Source organism: Octopus sinensis, linkage group LG4, assembly GCF_006345805.1.
Source record: "Octopus sinensis linkage group LG4, ASM634580v1, whole genome shotgun sequence".
NCBI classification, from domain to species: Eukaryota; Metazoa; Mollusca; class Cephalopoda; order Octopoda; family Octopodidae; genus Octopus; species Octopus sinensis.
Window position 1 is genome coordinate 117,616,065 of NC_043000.1, and position 17,500 is coordinate 117,633,564.

Here is a 17,500-nt window from a genome sequence, read left to right on the forward strand (position 1 = left end):
GGCATTAGCTGACCTGGTTCTGTAATAGAAGACACTCAAGGTGCCAGAGAGGGAAATAAATTATTTCATTTCCATTTAAATAGTTAAGCTCCCTTTGAAGTAAGCTTTTATACCTACATAATTATCATTTAATCCTTTCATTTCCATATGCTTTCATTTCTATTAATTTTGAGAATAATTAAGAATTTTGTAAAATAACTTTATTATTATTAATGATGATGATAATTAGGTAGGTGTTGAGCCCTTTCGATACCAACCCAGCTGAACCGCCTCTGGCTTTGTAGTACAAATGTCTTGTTTTCATAAGATCTGAATTATAATCTTCCACCAAACCTTAGTCACAATTTATGTTTCTAACACCAGCTTAATGATAACCAAGTTATTTTACTAAATTCTTTGTTATATTTAAAATTAATTGAAAGAAACTCAGAGCATCTCAAAATAAATACAGTAGAGTAAGGGTTAGAATATAAATTGACATGAAATTCTAAAAGATTTTGTTTTAGATCATTTTAATATTAGAAGTTTGTAATGTGGAACCAGGGGTGGTTGCAGGCAAATTGGTATCAAAAGGGTTAATGGATGAATTTACCATAGCGATGTCATAAAAAAGAACAACATCCAGCATTACGACTATATATTGTAAAATGCTCAACTAATTAAATGTAGATGTAGAAGTCTTTCAGTGAAGTCAATCATAGGATAATTAATACATCATAAGCTACGTGATCTTAACATGGAGCTGGAAACCAACTTAGTACAGATATCAAACTGTTGGATAGGCTGTGATCTTGAGTAGTGTGTCTTAGGTAATTGCTTTGGTTCTGTTCCTGCTCATAATAGCTTTCACAAACATATCCTCAGTTGGCAAATAATCTGTTCCCTAGAGTACTGTTACTCAATGTCTCCCGTTGAGAAATTTACAAATAGTAATTTTCTATTATATATATATATGCACACATTTCACACCTGGAAGGTGTTTATAAGCCATTTAAAAACACACAAAAACTGTTAGAACATCCCTAGCTGTGCTAATTGTACCAACCTACTAAAGGTAATCAAGAATCTTGTTTATAACAACTTACAGAAAGGTCACAATGCCACGTACAGTTTGAGCTGAAGAAAATAGTATCATCATTATCAACTTCATCATTTGATGCCTATTTTCCATGCTGGCATGGGTTGGATGGTTTGACTGGAGCTGGCGAGCCAGAGAGTTGTACCAAGCTCCAATTGTCTGTTTTGGCGTGGTTTCTACCATGAGATGCCTGTCGTAATGCCAAAGTGTCTTGGGTAATTTTTACATGGCAATCTTGTTTATGACAACTTACAGAAAGGCCTCAATACCATTTATAGGGGAGCTGAAAATAACATGTAATTAAATACAAAATGCTTTCAAGTAATTCATTATTTTCACCATTAGCCCTCTAATTCATTGCAATCTGAATACGCAATTCTCAAGTTATTATCTAAATCTGACCCTGAAATTTAGAAAAGCAACCCCATCATTTCATATTCATATCAAAGAGATGGCTACAGTGTGCAGACAAATCATTTCTTCATATTGACAAGCTCACTGATTAACTGGAAACATTCCATCAGGCGGCGAGCTGGCAGAATCGTTAGCATGCTGGGCGAAATGCTCAGCGGTATTTCGTCTGCCGCTACGTTCTGAGTTCAAATTCCGCCGAGGTCGACTTTGCCTTTCATCTTTGCACTGGGGTCGATATAATTGACTTAATCTGTTTGTCTGACCTTGTTTGTCCTCTCTGTGTTTAGCCCCTTGTGGGTAGTAAAAAAATAGGTATTTCGTCTACTGTTACACTCTCAGTTCAAATTCCGCCAGGGTCGACTTTGCCTTTCATCCTTTCAGTGTCGATAAATTAAGTACCAGTTACGCACTGGGGCCGATGTAATCGACTTAATCTCTTTGTCTGTCCTTGATTATCCTCTCTATGTTTAGCCCCTTGTGGGTAGTAAAGAAACAAGAATTGAAAGAAACCCATCATGTGTGTATGTGTGTGTTTGGATGTACTCTTGTCAAAATGTCATGTGATGGTTAGAAATGAGCATCATCATCATCATCATACAAGCAAAGTTGTTCATTTCTAGTCTTCCATGAAAATCATAGGTAAAGGTAGGCAACAGCAAGGGCATCCAGCTGTAGAAGATCTACCTCAACAAACTCCATCTGACACAAGCATGCATGGAAAAGTGGACATTAAATAAGGATGATGATGATATACGATCTATTATCTATATTCTGTGAAACAATTTACTTTAGTGAATATGGATGTCATTAATTTTGATTCGTATAGTTAATGAAGTGAATTTTTTTAAGGCAATTTGCTTTTAGGAATTTATGCCGTTATTGTATTATTGTTTTGGTGATATTACATTGCAATTAAGTTATAAAAGGTTTCATGTATGTAAAGAAACAAATTTCAGATGTGTAGGAGTTAAGGAAACAATATCATTTATGTGGGTATTTGAAATTACTGCTTGTGTGTGTATGTGTGTGTGTGTGTGTGTGAAGAACATTTTACACTCTCACCCTGTTTCTATTTCTGTCACTTTTTCTTTCTCTCTCTCTCTCTCTCCCCACCTTTTCTCTCTGTTGTGTGAGCGGATCTATTTCTAGCATAAGGGTGTCCACATAGTGGTTTTCCTCTGATATGTATATAATACAATTTTACTGAACCTTCAGTTTTTTTATATGCTAGACCCCTGGTGTGAAATCGATGTTAATTAAATTAATATCTAATTTCTCACCCTCATTTTAAATTTATATATATATTTATATATATACAAAAATCCTATAATTATGAGTATAATTATAATTAGGGTTCAGCAAAAATTTGCTTCACCACATACCGAAATTTAGAAATAGCAGTTAAAACTAACTATTTCACTACCATCTCCCAGACAACACTACTCAACAACTCATGCAGGTAAAGATTATTATATATATATATATATATATATATCTGTACACACACACAACAGCGTCATTTGACGGGCCATGCTGGAGCACCACCTTTAGTCAAGCAAGTCAACTTATTCTTTGTAAGCTTAGTACTTATTCTATTGGTGTCTTTTACTGAACCGCTAAGTTACGTGGATGTAAACATGCCAGCATCGTCTGTCAAGTGATGGTGGGAGGACAAACAGACACACAAACATATTCACACACACACACACACACATATATATATATATATCTACACGACAGGCTTCTTTCAGTTTCTGTCTACCAAATCCACTCCCAAGTCTTTGGTTGGCCTGAGGCTATAGTAGAAAATATTTACTCAAGGTGCCATGCAGTGAGACTGAACCCAGAACCATGTGGTTGGTAAGCAAGCTACTTACCACACAGCCATATATACATTCACACACACACACACACATTGTTTACATCATAAAAATTTGGAAACTGAGAGACCTGAAATAATTTGTTTTTAACAGTGGAGCTTGAACTAGATAAAGCTATAATCATATTGCATATAGAATATTGAATTACAAAATTCTTTGGATATATGTCCAAGGTGTCTTTTTTTATCACCCAATATTTAGACACTCTTATTTGTAGCATTATTTGCTTCAAGCTCCATCATTAAAAACGTGTGTGTGTTTGAGAGAGGAGATAAAGATAAATACGCATACACAATCATCATCATTGTACATATCTATGTATGCTATTCAAGTCATGAAGATTTGAGTTCAGTCCCACTGCATGACGCTGGACTGACCAACGCCATGTGAATTGATTTAGCAGATGGAAACTGAAGGAAGCCTGTTGTGTGTGTATTTGTGTTTGTGCCTCCTTGGTTTGGCATTAAATGATAGTTTTGACAAGTATCACTGTAATAAAAGTGGTACTAAGATTGGTTAAAGTACAAAGGTTAACATTTTGATAAATACAGGCACCCATGATAATCATTTAACATCTGTTGTCCATGCTCCTATAGGTTCGACAGTTTGACAGGTGCTGGCAATCCAGGGGGCTGCATTGGACTCCACTGTCTGCTTTGGCATGGCTTCTACAGCTGGATGCCCTTTGTAACACCAAGCATCACATAGATACAACAATGACGATAATGATGATGATAGTGATGATGGCTATGGTTATGGAATGTGTAGTGGTGGATAGAAGTTGAGTGACAAGTAGAGGTTCCTGGTTTGAATATTCAGGGTGGAAATGGTCAGGTATGTTCAAGATGTGATAGAGGTGATGGTAATTATATTATTAAGAATGAAATTTTCATTTACACATATTGTATACAGTGTATTAAGTCAATGTATAATGAAGTGGTATTTATATATTTCATTTGGAAGGCAATGAGCTGGCAGAATCGTTAGCAGGCTGGGCGAAATGCTTACGTTCAGAGTTCAAATTCCACCGGGGTCGACTTTGCCTTTCATCCTTTTGGGGTCAATAAATTGAGTACCAGTTGCATACTGAGGTCGATCTAATTGACTGGCCTCCCTCCCCAAAAATTTTGGGCCTTGGGCCTAGAGTAGAAAAGAATATATATATGTTTCATTTGGTACATGACTAAGTGCGAATTTTATCCTTTTTTATTTTAGATTTTTCTCCTCATTTCTTATTCTTTTATTGTTAGTTTAGAGTAGCAGTTCTTTTGAAGGTCCATATAAGATTTTTGTGGTCCATGCAAGCAAAATACTAAATTGAAGACCCACAGTTGTATTTTAGGTTTCCATGAAAAAAAATTTGCTTTAGGTGTATCTGTTGCAAGTTCAAAGTACACAGGTTAATTAATGTGTGATAAATAAAATAGGAGTTTTGAAAGAAGTGTCTATAAAATTAGATTTCAAACATCAAATAACTGTGGGGAGGGGACACCAGAATAGATTAGTAATCAAAGGGGTCTATAGATAAAAGAATAGCTGAGAACCAGTCGTTTAGAGCCATAAAGCTCCTTAGTTCATATTCAATATTTCTAGGTATTCAGGGTCTTATTTTCAAGAATTGAACAGATTTTGTGCCTGCTTTTTTTTTTTTATATATAAACAAAGGTTTTGAATTAAAAGGTATTTGAACACATCTGTGTATTTAATGAAACATATATAAAAATTAAGGTGTTTCTCATATATATATATATATATATATATATATATATATATATATATATAGCACTCTCTCACCTTAGCGTTTTTCAGCCGGATAACTGAAGAGATGGTGGCGTGGATTTCCACCTCAGCATCCGAAAATCGGAGTTTTACCATGGCTACCGAATAATTGTCACATATTACATATATATATATATATATATATATATATATATATATATATTTAGATAGATAGATAGATAGATAGATAGACGTCTATACATATATATAGATATATATGAATATATATATATATATGTGTGTGTGTGTGTATTTATAAGAAATAATTAAAATTCAGTTGAATTAGGTACTTAAGTTGAGGCTCCAAGTCAGTCCAATATTATCCACACAGCTTGAGGTAGGGTGAATACACTAATACTTTGACATCCTTGTTACTTATTTGTTTTATATATATATATATATATATATGCATATATTTATGTGTGGGTGCATGTAATAGAAAAGAATTTAAAATTTAATTGTGAAATAAAATGGGTCAGTTTTGGGTTAGGAAATTTTATGCGCACAAAGCTTCTGTTGTTTACACACGGATCTTTCTTCGTAATGAAAACCAGTCATATATTTATCCAACATATTGTATATGATTTCCATATATATATATTTATATATAAGCAGGATGTGTTCTTATTTTTATCACACACACACCTACAGTCACAGAGCAAGCTTAAATGTTTGCTTTATGTAAACATCCATGTAAGTTTACTTCATGTTTCTACTTGTCTTATCACTGTTTAAGCCTCCAATTAATTATTTTTATTGTTGAGGTTTGCACTGTTATGCAAATTACAATTATGAATTTCTACTAGTTCCTATGTCCCCAAGAACAGTTACATAGAAAATAATAGTAGTATGTGTGTGCACATATATATAATGTATATATGTGTGTATGTGTGTGTATATATATATATATATATATATATATAAGTGACAAGCAAAATCTGTAAAAAGACTTTCTTCCTGATAACTTAGTAGCTTCTAAGTGGAAGGAAGGGCAACAGTGTTCTTTGTCTATCTCTTTAACTTCTTGGAGATTTTAGGCAAAATTATACTAATGAGTCCATCTGTTGTAATTTAATTAAATTCTGTGTCTTTGTGCAGCTGATGATTGCTCTGCATTTAAATTAATGTAGTGATTGCATTGTTCAATTAAATGGAGTTGCATGAAACGATCATACTACATTACCTCAGGATATACTTGTTGCTTATTTTGATATATATATATATATATATAATATATATATATATATAAACATATATTGCCAGTATGGAAGGTGGATGTTAAACAATGATGCTGATAATATATAGATGCTCTTTATTTACTAGTTTTTTCCAGATATTTTTTATGGTCAATTTTGAACACCAGTTGTTATATTGCTCAAGCATAAAATGATGTCAAAATTATTTTTCCCTTGAAAACCAAAGCATTTAGTGTTCTCCCTTAAAGATAATATTCTCTGGCTCTCTCTCTCTCTCTCTCTCTCTCTCTCTCTCTCATTAAATAAGTTTGAGAAAATATCATTACATTGGCTTCTGTTTCAGCTTTTTATTGCAACAGTATATTGAACTTATTGACTTGGAAATATTTATTCTTTGCCTTTGTTTTAATTTGCTGTAAGGTTTCTTCTTAACCTTTGAAGACAATCAAAACTCACATCTTTTAGACACTGACAGAACTTCTCAAAGAGTATCATCAACAATAGATACAATCAGTGCTCTAACCTATTTTGTGTCTTCTGTGTGCCTTCATGTGCAAGGTTGTTATGGATGTGGTGGTATTCCATTGTTACAAATGCATGTGCTACCCTACCTGTTGCAAAAATAAAAAGAACAGTCATCTATTTGTTTAATTTTATAGTTTGAAGATTTTTGAATCTTGAATTACACTAGAAGAGTCTTGACTTGCACTAGATTTGGATTATATTGAGGAATGGTTGTGCTGGGTTAGCATCACTACTCTCTTGTCTCTGACTTCCTAGTCATGATCACAATAATCAAACCAGATTGGCGGCAAGCTGGCAGAAATGTTAGCACACCAGGAGAAATATTTAGTGGTATTTTGTCTGCCTGTACATTCTGAGTTCAAATTCCACCAAGGTCGACTTTGCTTTTCATCCTTTTGGGGTCGATAAATTAAGTACCAGGGATGCACTTGATCCATTTGTTTGTACTTGTTTGTCCCATCTGTGTTTAGCCCCTTGTGGGTAGTAAAGAAATAGGTATTTTGTCTGCCTCTATGTTCTGAGTTCAAATTCTGCTGAGGTCGACTTTGCCTTTCATCCATTCGGGGCCGATAAATTAAGTATCAGTTGCGTACTTGGGTCGATCCAATCGACTGGCCCCTTCCTCCAAAATTTCAGGCTTTGTGCCTATAGTAGAAAAGGATAATCAAGCTAGATACATATGTAAACTGATATCACCTTGGATAAACTACTCACTTGTGACGAAAAAAAATGTCTTACATCCTCGGCTGGACATGTAGAAGTGATTTAATGTAAAGATTACTTGCCTACCACATGGTTCCAGGTGCAGTCCCACTGCATGGAACCTTAGGGAAGTGTATTTTCCTATAGACCTGAGCTGACCAAAGCTTTGTGAGTAGATTTTTTTTTATTGCCCACAAGGGGCTAAAACATAGAGGGGATCAACAAGGACAGACAAAGGGATTAAGTCGATTACATCGACCCCAGTGCATATCTGGTACTTAATTTATCAACCCCGAAAGGATGACAGGCTAAGTCGACCTTTGTGAGTAGATTTATTAGACAGAAACTAAAAGAAGCCTGTCGTGTGTGTGTGTAAGTATGCATGTGTATGTGTGTTTGTATCACTTTGTGTTGACATTATATGATTATTGTAAATGAATGTCAATCAGTCCAATACTCTACAAAAACATGTCCGGCCAAAATGTTACCTTGCTGACACCCAGCAATAGAAAATCTGTCTCCATAAATTCCATCTGATCCATGCAAGCATGGAAAAGTGAATGTTGAATCAATGATGATGACATTCTGTTCTTCTTTGATGAATTTTGTATATTTCTTGTTTTCTCTCTGTTCTGTATATTTTGCTATGTTTAATTACTCTTGCACGCTTTTCCCATATATATATATATATATATATATATATATATATATATATATAGGTCAATGGGTTTAAAGTCTGAAGAAATGCTGTAATGTTAAATGCTTTATGGACACCTAGGGTAACCCCATAAAGCTGCCATACCTATCTTGATATACTCTCCTGCTCTATAATTTAGAAGTGCTTCTTTTTCAGATTTATAACTTACTGATGATTATATATGTATATATAGATTAAATAATCATAGTGATATTGTTAATCCTACTATAATCCATTTGTAAACAGTTTAAATGTTTATCCATTTCATAGCATCTCATGAATTCCTTCATTTTAAAACTATTTTCCAGGTCAAGACTCAACTTGAACATCCTACAAAATACCATATCCAGCAGAAGCAAAACCAGCAGATTCAGCTGTTCTTACATGAAAAGCAAGTATCAGGATCCACAAGTGTTCCAGGAAATACACAGTCCATGCCCAATATGGTGGCACTTCAGGGTACCAATATTACCGATCAGAGTGACGTACTCCACACAGCCAGTGCTCCTTTGACTAATCCAGACAGTCCTTTACCTTTACCAGCAGTAGCAAATCCTGCTCCCACAGATGTGAGTTTTTGTTCATTTATTTTAATGTTTATGTTCTATGAATGCTAAATATATTTTAACCCTGTGGTATTTAAATCGGCCAGATCTGGCCTAAATAGTTTACCTGTTCTTTTTCGCTCAGACTAACCAGATCTGGCCTTTTAAACCGGCCTTAAAGAGTCATTCTAAAAATAAACAATCACATCATTGAAATCTCAAAGCCATAAGATAATGCATAATTAATTCAAAATCATGTGAAGAAATAAATATTGCATTTGATAAAGTAATCTGAATGCTAAAGGATTAAAACAAGTTATAAGAAAGCATTTATTGACATTAGTATGCATATATATATATATGTGCTAGTGGAGCGCTAAGAGTACCATCCAAGCATGATCATTGCCAGAGCAACAAACTGGCTTCCATGTTGGTGGCACGTAAAAAGCACCGTTCGAGCATGATCGTTACCTGCATCGCCTTACCGGCACTTGTGCTGGAGGCACATGAAAAAACATTCGAGCGAGTTCATTGCCAGTGCCGCTGGTCTGACTCCTGTGCAGGTGGCACATAAAAAGCACCATCTGAGCGTGGCTGTTGCCAGTAACGCCTAAGTAACATGCCGGTGGCATGTAAAAGTACCCACTACACTCTTGGAGTGGTTGGCGTTAGGAAGGGCATCCAGCTGTAGAAACTCCACCAGATCAGACTGGAGTCTGGTGCAGCCTCCTGGCTTCCCAGACCCTGGTCGAACCATCCAACCCATGCTAGCATGGAAAACGGACGTTAAACGATGATGATGATGATGTGTGCTAGTTGGAAAACTTGTTTGTACACAAATGCCCAGCAGTTCTAAAGGAAGATTACTGGTAGATATTATATCCTGTAGTTTTGCTCTCTCAAAGTAGCAGAATGAAAAATTCCTTACTGCATTTTATGTCATATAAGATAGATGTTTTGTCAAAAAAAAATTTTTTTAATTCACCCTAGGCCCTATATGCAAAGTTAAGTTTTAAGACGCTAAAATTTCTTTTCCTGAATATGCACTGTTGAATTTGGGGTATGCCTAGTAAGCCGTTGTGTTTTTTATGCCATCAGATATGGTAATTTTAAAAAGAAGGGTCAGTGGCCGGAAGGGCATTCAGCCGTAAAAATATTGCCTCGAATAAATGTCTTTCCAACCCATGCCAGCATAGAAAAACAGAGACGAAACGAATGAAACTTATTCTTGTACTTTGAAAAGGACAACTTTTACACATACAACAAATGTGTGTATGTGTGTATGCATTGCTTCTCCAGAAGTCATATTTTTCGCCGAAGGCCAAGATTAAGATTAGGGGTTAAGCTTCCAACACTTCTGCACTGACATCTTGAGTATGTTAATCCCATTTCAGCTGTGGAATTTAATTTTCTTTTAAGAAGTACTGTAATTAGCTATTCATATTGTTGTTGTGCATGAGCAGGGTTTTTATTTATTTATTCATTTATTTGTTTTGTCCTTCGCTGTTTCTGATTGGTTCATTTGAATATGTCTGTTAATTGGGGGGAGCGGGGCATTTCTTTTTATGTAGGAGTCTGAGACGACTGTTGAGTCGTTATTGTTGTCTCTACTTCTTCTTCTTATTATTATCATTATTATTATTATTATTATTATTATTATTATCATTATTATCATTATTATTATCATTATTATTATTATCATTATTATTATCATCATTATTATTATCATCATTATTATTATCATCATTATCATTATTATTATTATCATCATTATTATTATTATTATTATTATCATTATTATTATCATTATTATTATTATCATTATTATCATTATTATTATTATCATTATTATTATTATTATCATTATTATTATTATCATTATCATCATCATTATTATTATCATTATTATTATTATCCTTATTATTATTAATATTATTATTATCATTATTATCATTATCATCATTATTCTTATTATTATCATAAAGGGGGAAGTGGAACTGCAGTTGTTTATCACCTTAAGATTTTTTTTTAATTCCATAGGTTGTGTCCTTTATCATTTCTTTTGACATCATGGTGGAAAGTGGAAGAGTACCGTAGGTCTAATGGGTGGTGGGGAGAATTGCCGGATTGAAGAATGTCCTATTGTTACACTAGAGACATTTAACTGTTGTATACCATAAGAATAGAATGAAAGCAGATGTTGTATTCTATATGTGTGTGAATGCATTCATCTTGGATTATTTATCTGTGTATGTGGTGGGTGGATGTTTATGGTATTAAGACTACAGGAGTGGACTAAGCCCGCAGTAAATTGTTCAAAATTTCTGAGTGTTTAATGAAATAGATTAGGAAGTAGAATTAATAGTAATAATTGTAGATTCAGTGTAATCCAAATATAAGCATCTACAAATAAGAGGGCCTGTTTCCATATTGTTAAATTTAATGGCAACACCAAAAGACATGTGACCAAATATTTTTCATTAAATATTTTTTCTATCATTCATGAAGGTTCATAGTTTACTACACAAAAGAAAAAGTTCTTTAACCCTTTAGTGTTCGCATTATTCTGCCAAAATTAATGCTTTTTTTATCCACATTGTTTTGAACTAACCATGCATTATCTTGTAGTTATGAGATTTTAATGAGGGAGCTGTTAATTTTTAAAACGATATTGTAGGGTTGGTGTGAGAGAGACCAGATCTGGCCAGTTTGAACATAAAACAGGCAGAATACTTTTGGCCGGATATGGCCGGTTTAAATGCTAAAGGATTAAAATGATCAGCAGTGTATGTTACATGAGCTATTCTCTAGGCCTTGAATGTCATGAAGAATAGCTTAATAGAGAATTTCCCCCAATGCCAAGCCAAAATTCAAATAAAACAATACAGAAACCTTTTTGTATGTAATTAATTTATTCTTGGATATAATCTAATATAATAGCTGTAGAAACTCTGCCAGATCAAGATTGGAGCCTGGTGCATCCATCTGGTTCATCAGTCCTCAGTCAAATCGTCCAACCCATGCTAGCATGGAAAGTGGATGTTAAACGATGATGATGTGACCCCATTGTAACCATGGACTTTATGCTAATATTGGCCTAATAAGCCACCTCAGGACCCACAAAGTGTAAAGCTGGTAACCTGGTCATCTTCAGATACATGAAGGACAATTCATCATTAATAGGAAAAGAAATATATCGAATGTGCTGAAAGTATATAATCTGTTATCTTAGCTGGTGGGGTTTTTTTTTTGTTGTTTTTGTTACACTTAAGGAAAAGAAACATGGTCTTGAAAGCTAAGATTTCTATATAAAGTGCTTGTAGCCTTTGAAGAAATACAAAAATGCATCGAAATAATTGCACAGTTGTATGGCATCATCAAATTAATAGAAGAAATATCAGCTCTGCATCTGTAATGTGTTGAATGCCTTCTTAAATAATGGTCTACTCAATCAGTGATTGAGATATATAAGTAATATATGGTATATCATACAATTGTGTATATTCATTGATAGATAAAAGTATTAATCTGTGTACAATACATTTGCCATCTGTGGAGATGTTGAGAAGCTGAAAAATGTAGTTTGAGGAAGATTAAATTATTACTAAGAAAGGAATTAAATGTTTACAGCATCTGGCTAGTTGTGTTTACTAAAAGAACTCGGAATAGCTAATCATATTTGTATCAGCTGGCTTATTTGTCTGATAGTATAAATATTATGATATTGGGGACTTGCTACTTAGAATCATATAGAAATTATGATTGAAGCATAGTCATTGGGGAAATAACTGAAAACTTGATCAAAGATGCTTAAATATTTTAAAACAAGTTTTTAACTTAGAGATATTCAGATTATCTTTCCATTAAAGATATTAGTATTGACGTAATAAGTTTACTTTTCAGCAAATCAGAACAAATATTAATAAATGATGTATTAATTTTCTTTGTACATCAGTAAATAACATTATTACCTATAATTTCTTCTTTGGTGGATTGAGTATTTTTTCAATATTCAGATTTTTACATAGTATTTAGACTTACATAGTATTTTTTCTTTTTCCTTTCCGTATCCCTTTTCCGATTTAAACGTGCCATACCCAAAAAGACTTTCTGTATTTATTCTGAATTTAGAAAAATTGTATGTAAACATTAACCCTTTAGCATTCAAATCAGTCATATCCAGCCCAAATATTCTACCTGTTTTATGTTCAATCCAGTCAGATCCAGCCTCTTGCATCTATCCTACAATATCATTCCTAAAGTGAAAAGCCACATCACAAGAAATCTCACAGCCATGAGATAATGCACAACTAATTCAAATCAATATGAATAAATAGATATTAGATTTGACAGAATAAACTGAATACTAAAGGGTTAAAGACTTCAGATCCCTCTTTTTCTCTTCATTTTCCATGCATTCAGGCATTTTCTGATAATTTATCTCCAGTGTTCTTCATTACTGTATATATTTTGAGATGCTCTGTGTTTCTTTCAATTACTTTAAATATAACAAAGAATTTAGTAGAATAACTTAGTCACCATTCAGCTAGTGTTAGGAACATAAATTGTGACTAAGGTTTGGTGGAAGATTTTAATTAAAAACTTAAGAAAACAAGACATTTGTACTACAGAGTCAGAGGCAGTTTCGGCCGAGTTGGTAATGAAAGGGTTAAAGACTTTGAAATGCATTCATTTCTTCTTCTTAAAAGAGGTAAAATTTATTCAAATTTCAAAAACAAGAAAGAAAAGTTGTAGAAGAATAGAGCTACAAGAATAAATAAATAAATAAATGAAATAAAACACTACAATAAAAATATTTTTCATGTTAATTCAAATAAAGGAAAGGATAAAAAAAATGAAAAAACAGAAATGATCAAATTTATCTGACAAGCCAATATATATATGCGTTGGACATCTTAATTCTCTAACATTCAGATTCTTTCAAACATAATGCTTATTTATTTACATCGTTTTGAATTAACCATGCTTTATCTCATGGCTTCATGATTTTGAATAACTTATTAGGGTAGGGGTGAGAGGCTGGTTCTAGAACATAAAACACCTGAGTACCTGAGCACTGTATACAATAATTTCATTATTATTACCTGCTGGTATTCTGTTTTTGACCTTTGTTTTGTAATTTTGGTATTCCTCCAGGGAATAACTCGCCAGCCATGCCTCCAATTTTGTTTCGAGGAAAACATCCGCCACCTTTTGGTGAGCTGTCATTTGATTTCTTACCTGGGAATAACATAAAAGAAAGTGTTAATAATTAAAATGGAAATCCTTACAATTGAAAAAAAATCATTGAAATACACTATGCTAATAATATACTTGTCTAAGACTGTTTCTTTAGATCAAGAAAATGGACTAAATATTTTTGCTAGATATGGCTTGTTTATCCCTTTAATATTTAATCCAGCCTTATCCAGCTCAAATACTCTGCTTGTTTAGTGTTAGGACTGGCCACATTCAGTCTGTCACACTTAACCTACAATGTCATTCTAAAAATAAGCATCACATCATCAAAATCTCAACGCCACAAGATAATTCAGGATTAATTCCAAACAATGTGAAAAAATAAGCATTACATTTGATAAATTAATCTGAATACCAAAGGGTTAAATATTGAAGGGTTAAGCATTCTTCTAAAGAACCATATTCCTGCCACATTGATATGTTTTTTTCAATCTATTATCTTGGCAGTAACAAGACTATTCATTAACACTTTCGCTTTTAAAACTCAAATAAAATTTTACACTTAGAGCTGTAATATCTTAGCAATACTGGCACTAAGAACTAATTCAATATAATGATTCCAAAATGTTAGTCCCAAACTGAGTAATATATATGTATATATATATATATATATATATATATATATATATATATACCGGAGTAAACACATAAATGTGAAACAAGGTGGAAAAAAGAGTACTCAAATACCAGGGGTAGAGTAATATGCTTTATTTAAAAGCAGCAGAAATTCAACAAAACCTGTTACTCAGAGTTTCATGTTCCCATTCGTTGGACAGTTTTTGTTAATAGGTTTTGTTGAATTTCTGCTGATTTTAAGTAAAGTATATATATATATATTATATATATATATATATATATATATATATAATTATTATTTAAGGGAATATTATTCCTAACTTACAGGGGAAAATTCAATTTAGAAATACTAAATCAAATTTCACAAAATATAATATATATATAAATTAGAAAAAATGACCTTTTATCAATTCAAATTGAACAATTCTAGATGGTGTAATTTAATTGTTCATTTTGAATTGATAAAAGGTGTTTTTTTCTAATTTTCATATATATATATATATATATATATATATATATATATATAATTTCTTTATTTCATCATTTCCTTCACATTTTCCATATTTGTCTCCAATGATGGGATATCCCATATTTTGAGATATCCCAGCTGTAAGACTCAAACTTTTTTAATAATAATAATAACGTATATGATTTGTAATGTTTGTCTTGCCTTAGCGTTTATTGTCCTCTTTAACAAAGATATTCATTACTAAATGTTAACTGCGCAATAGGAAGTAGTAATTTGAACTGGTTTTCAGCAATTTAAAAATTCATGGCAGAAATATGCGAATGTATTAAGTTGAAATATTTGCTTACATTCATATATTTATATGTGCTTTGGTTTTATGTGACCATAACAATTATTGTGTGTTGTGTATTTGCAAGAATTTAGAAATTATCATTTTGGTAAAATATTTTTATTGCCATTAATAGAAAATAGCCTGTTCTTTGGACAATGAGTGATGGTTGAATTGTAGATCACGAGATTCATTTTATGAATTAACCGGCTTTTGGAAATACAAGAGCAGTATGGTAGTATTAAAATACCATCAATAGGCAGTTGAATTCTTTGTATTTTGGTGAATCAGAATCCAAATATTGTTCAATTTGAACTGTTTTTCTGTGTGTAAATAGGACAACCCAGTAATGTGAGTATTACTTCACCTTGAAAATGTTGGGTTCATAAGGAATAACAAAATCTTCGAAATAGAGTTAAATTTTTTAAATATTGCAAAAAAAAAAACGAAGAGAAATAACAAAGCATTTGAGAATCTTTGCTGTTTAAGTACATTTATATTGTGGAAGAGCATGGCATTATGGAATACAAATAGAAGTTTCATTGAACATATGAGTTTAAAGTCTTGTATTAATATAAGCATATAAAGACTAATGTTTTTGAGTTCACTCAAGAAAATTGTCTATCAATACAGAGCAGAATTGGTATTTTAATTGAAACTACAATATCCATAATATATATATATATAAGTTCATCAAAATTTAGATTCAGATGAATATGGTACTTAAGTTAAAGGCACCAGAATTTGGTATGGTATTCATCATCATCATCATCATCATCGTTTAACGTCCGCTTTCCATGCTAGCATGGGTTGGACGGTTCAACTGGGGTCTGGCAAGCCCGAAGGGTGCACCAGGCCAGTCAGATCTGGCAGTGTTTCTACAGCTGGATGCCCTTCCTAACGCCAACCATTCCGAGAGTATCCATATAAATCAAATGGGGTGATTATAATCAAAATAAGCAACAAGGATATCCAAAGTAGTGTAGTACAATCGTTTCATGCTACTTCATTTAATTAAACAATGTATTACATCAGTTTTAAAATGTAGAGCACTCTTCAGCCACATATAGAATTTTTTAATCAAATTATATATATATATATATATATATATTATATATATATATATATATATATATAGAATGTTGTTCCAATGAGGGAACTGTTGATCTTTGATCACTAGCCCTTCTTTTAGGGTTTATTTAAATAAAAATGCTCTTGTGATAGACAAATTCTAAATTTTGGTTAATTTTCAATTTATGTTTGTGCCTCCTTCTCTGGACATTGTGTGATAGTTGTAAATGAGTGTCATTCATGCATTTCCAATATTCTATAAAAAGATGTCTGGCCATGGGGAATTATTAGCTTGCTTTGGAAACAGGCAAGGACTGACAAAAAAAAGGGCATCCAGCCATAGATTATTTGCCTCAATAAACTCCATCTGGCCCGTGCAAGCATAGAAATATGAACATTAAAAATGATGGTTACAATCTACATCAAGTGCTGTGGTGGGGGAACAAACACACACATACAATGAGCTTCCCCACAGTTTCCATCTACCAAATTCACTCTCATACCATTGGTCAAAGACAGTACAGGACACTTGCCCAATGTGTCGCACAGTTTTATTTTAAACCTGGTACTTATTCTATCGATCTCTTTTGCCAAACCATTAAGTTACGGGGATGTAAACAAACCAACACCAGTTGTCAAGTGATGGTGCATACAATACATACGTAGATGTATGTGTATCTTTTCAGCATACTTTGTCTGCAGATCAGGAAAGGATTTTTCCATTTCTTTCATTTCATCTTAGTGTTCCTCGTATTTTGGACCATAATACAGTTTTCATCCACCAAATCCACTCACAAGGCATTGATTGCCCAAGGACAATAACAGAAGACATTTGCCCAAGGTACCATACAGTGGGACTGAACTCAAAACCATGTAGTTGCCAAGCAAGCTGCTTTACCTCAGTCATGCCTAGTAAAGAAATTATGAACATAGGTGCAGGAGTGGCTGTGTGGTTATTAGCTTGCTTACCAACAACATGGT

At 33.0% G+C, this 17,500-nt stretch overlaps 1 protein-coding gene across 2 annotated transcripts in view; it reads left to right on the forward strand.

Annotated features, from left to right (window-relative positions):
* Positions 1-17,500, forward strand: part of LOC115210374 (microphthalmia-associated transcription factor) — a 97,989-nt gene that overhangs the window by 60,306 nt on the left and 20,183 nt on the right. For both annotated transcript variants that reach the window (XM_029778939.2, XM_029778940.2), the window contains exon 3: positions 8,580-8,840. In XM_029778939.2, coding sequence (XP_029634799.1) covers positions 8,580-8,840 — 261 coding nt within the window. The remainder of the gene's footprint in view (positions 1-8,579; positions 8,841-17,500) is intronic.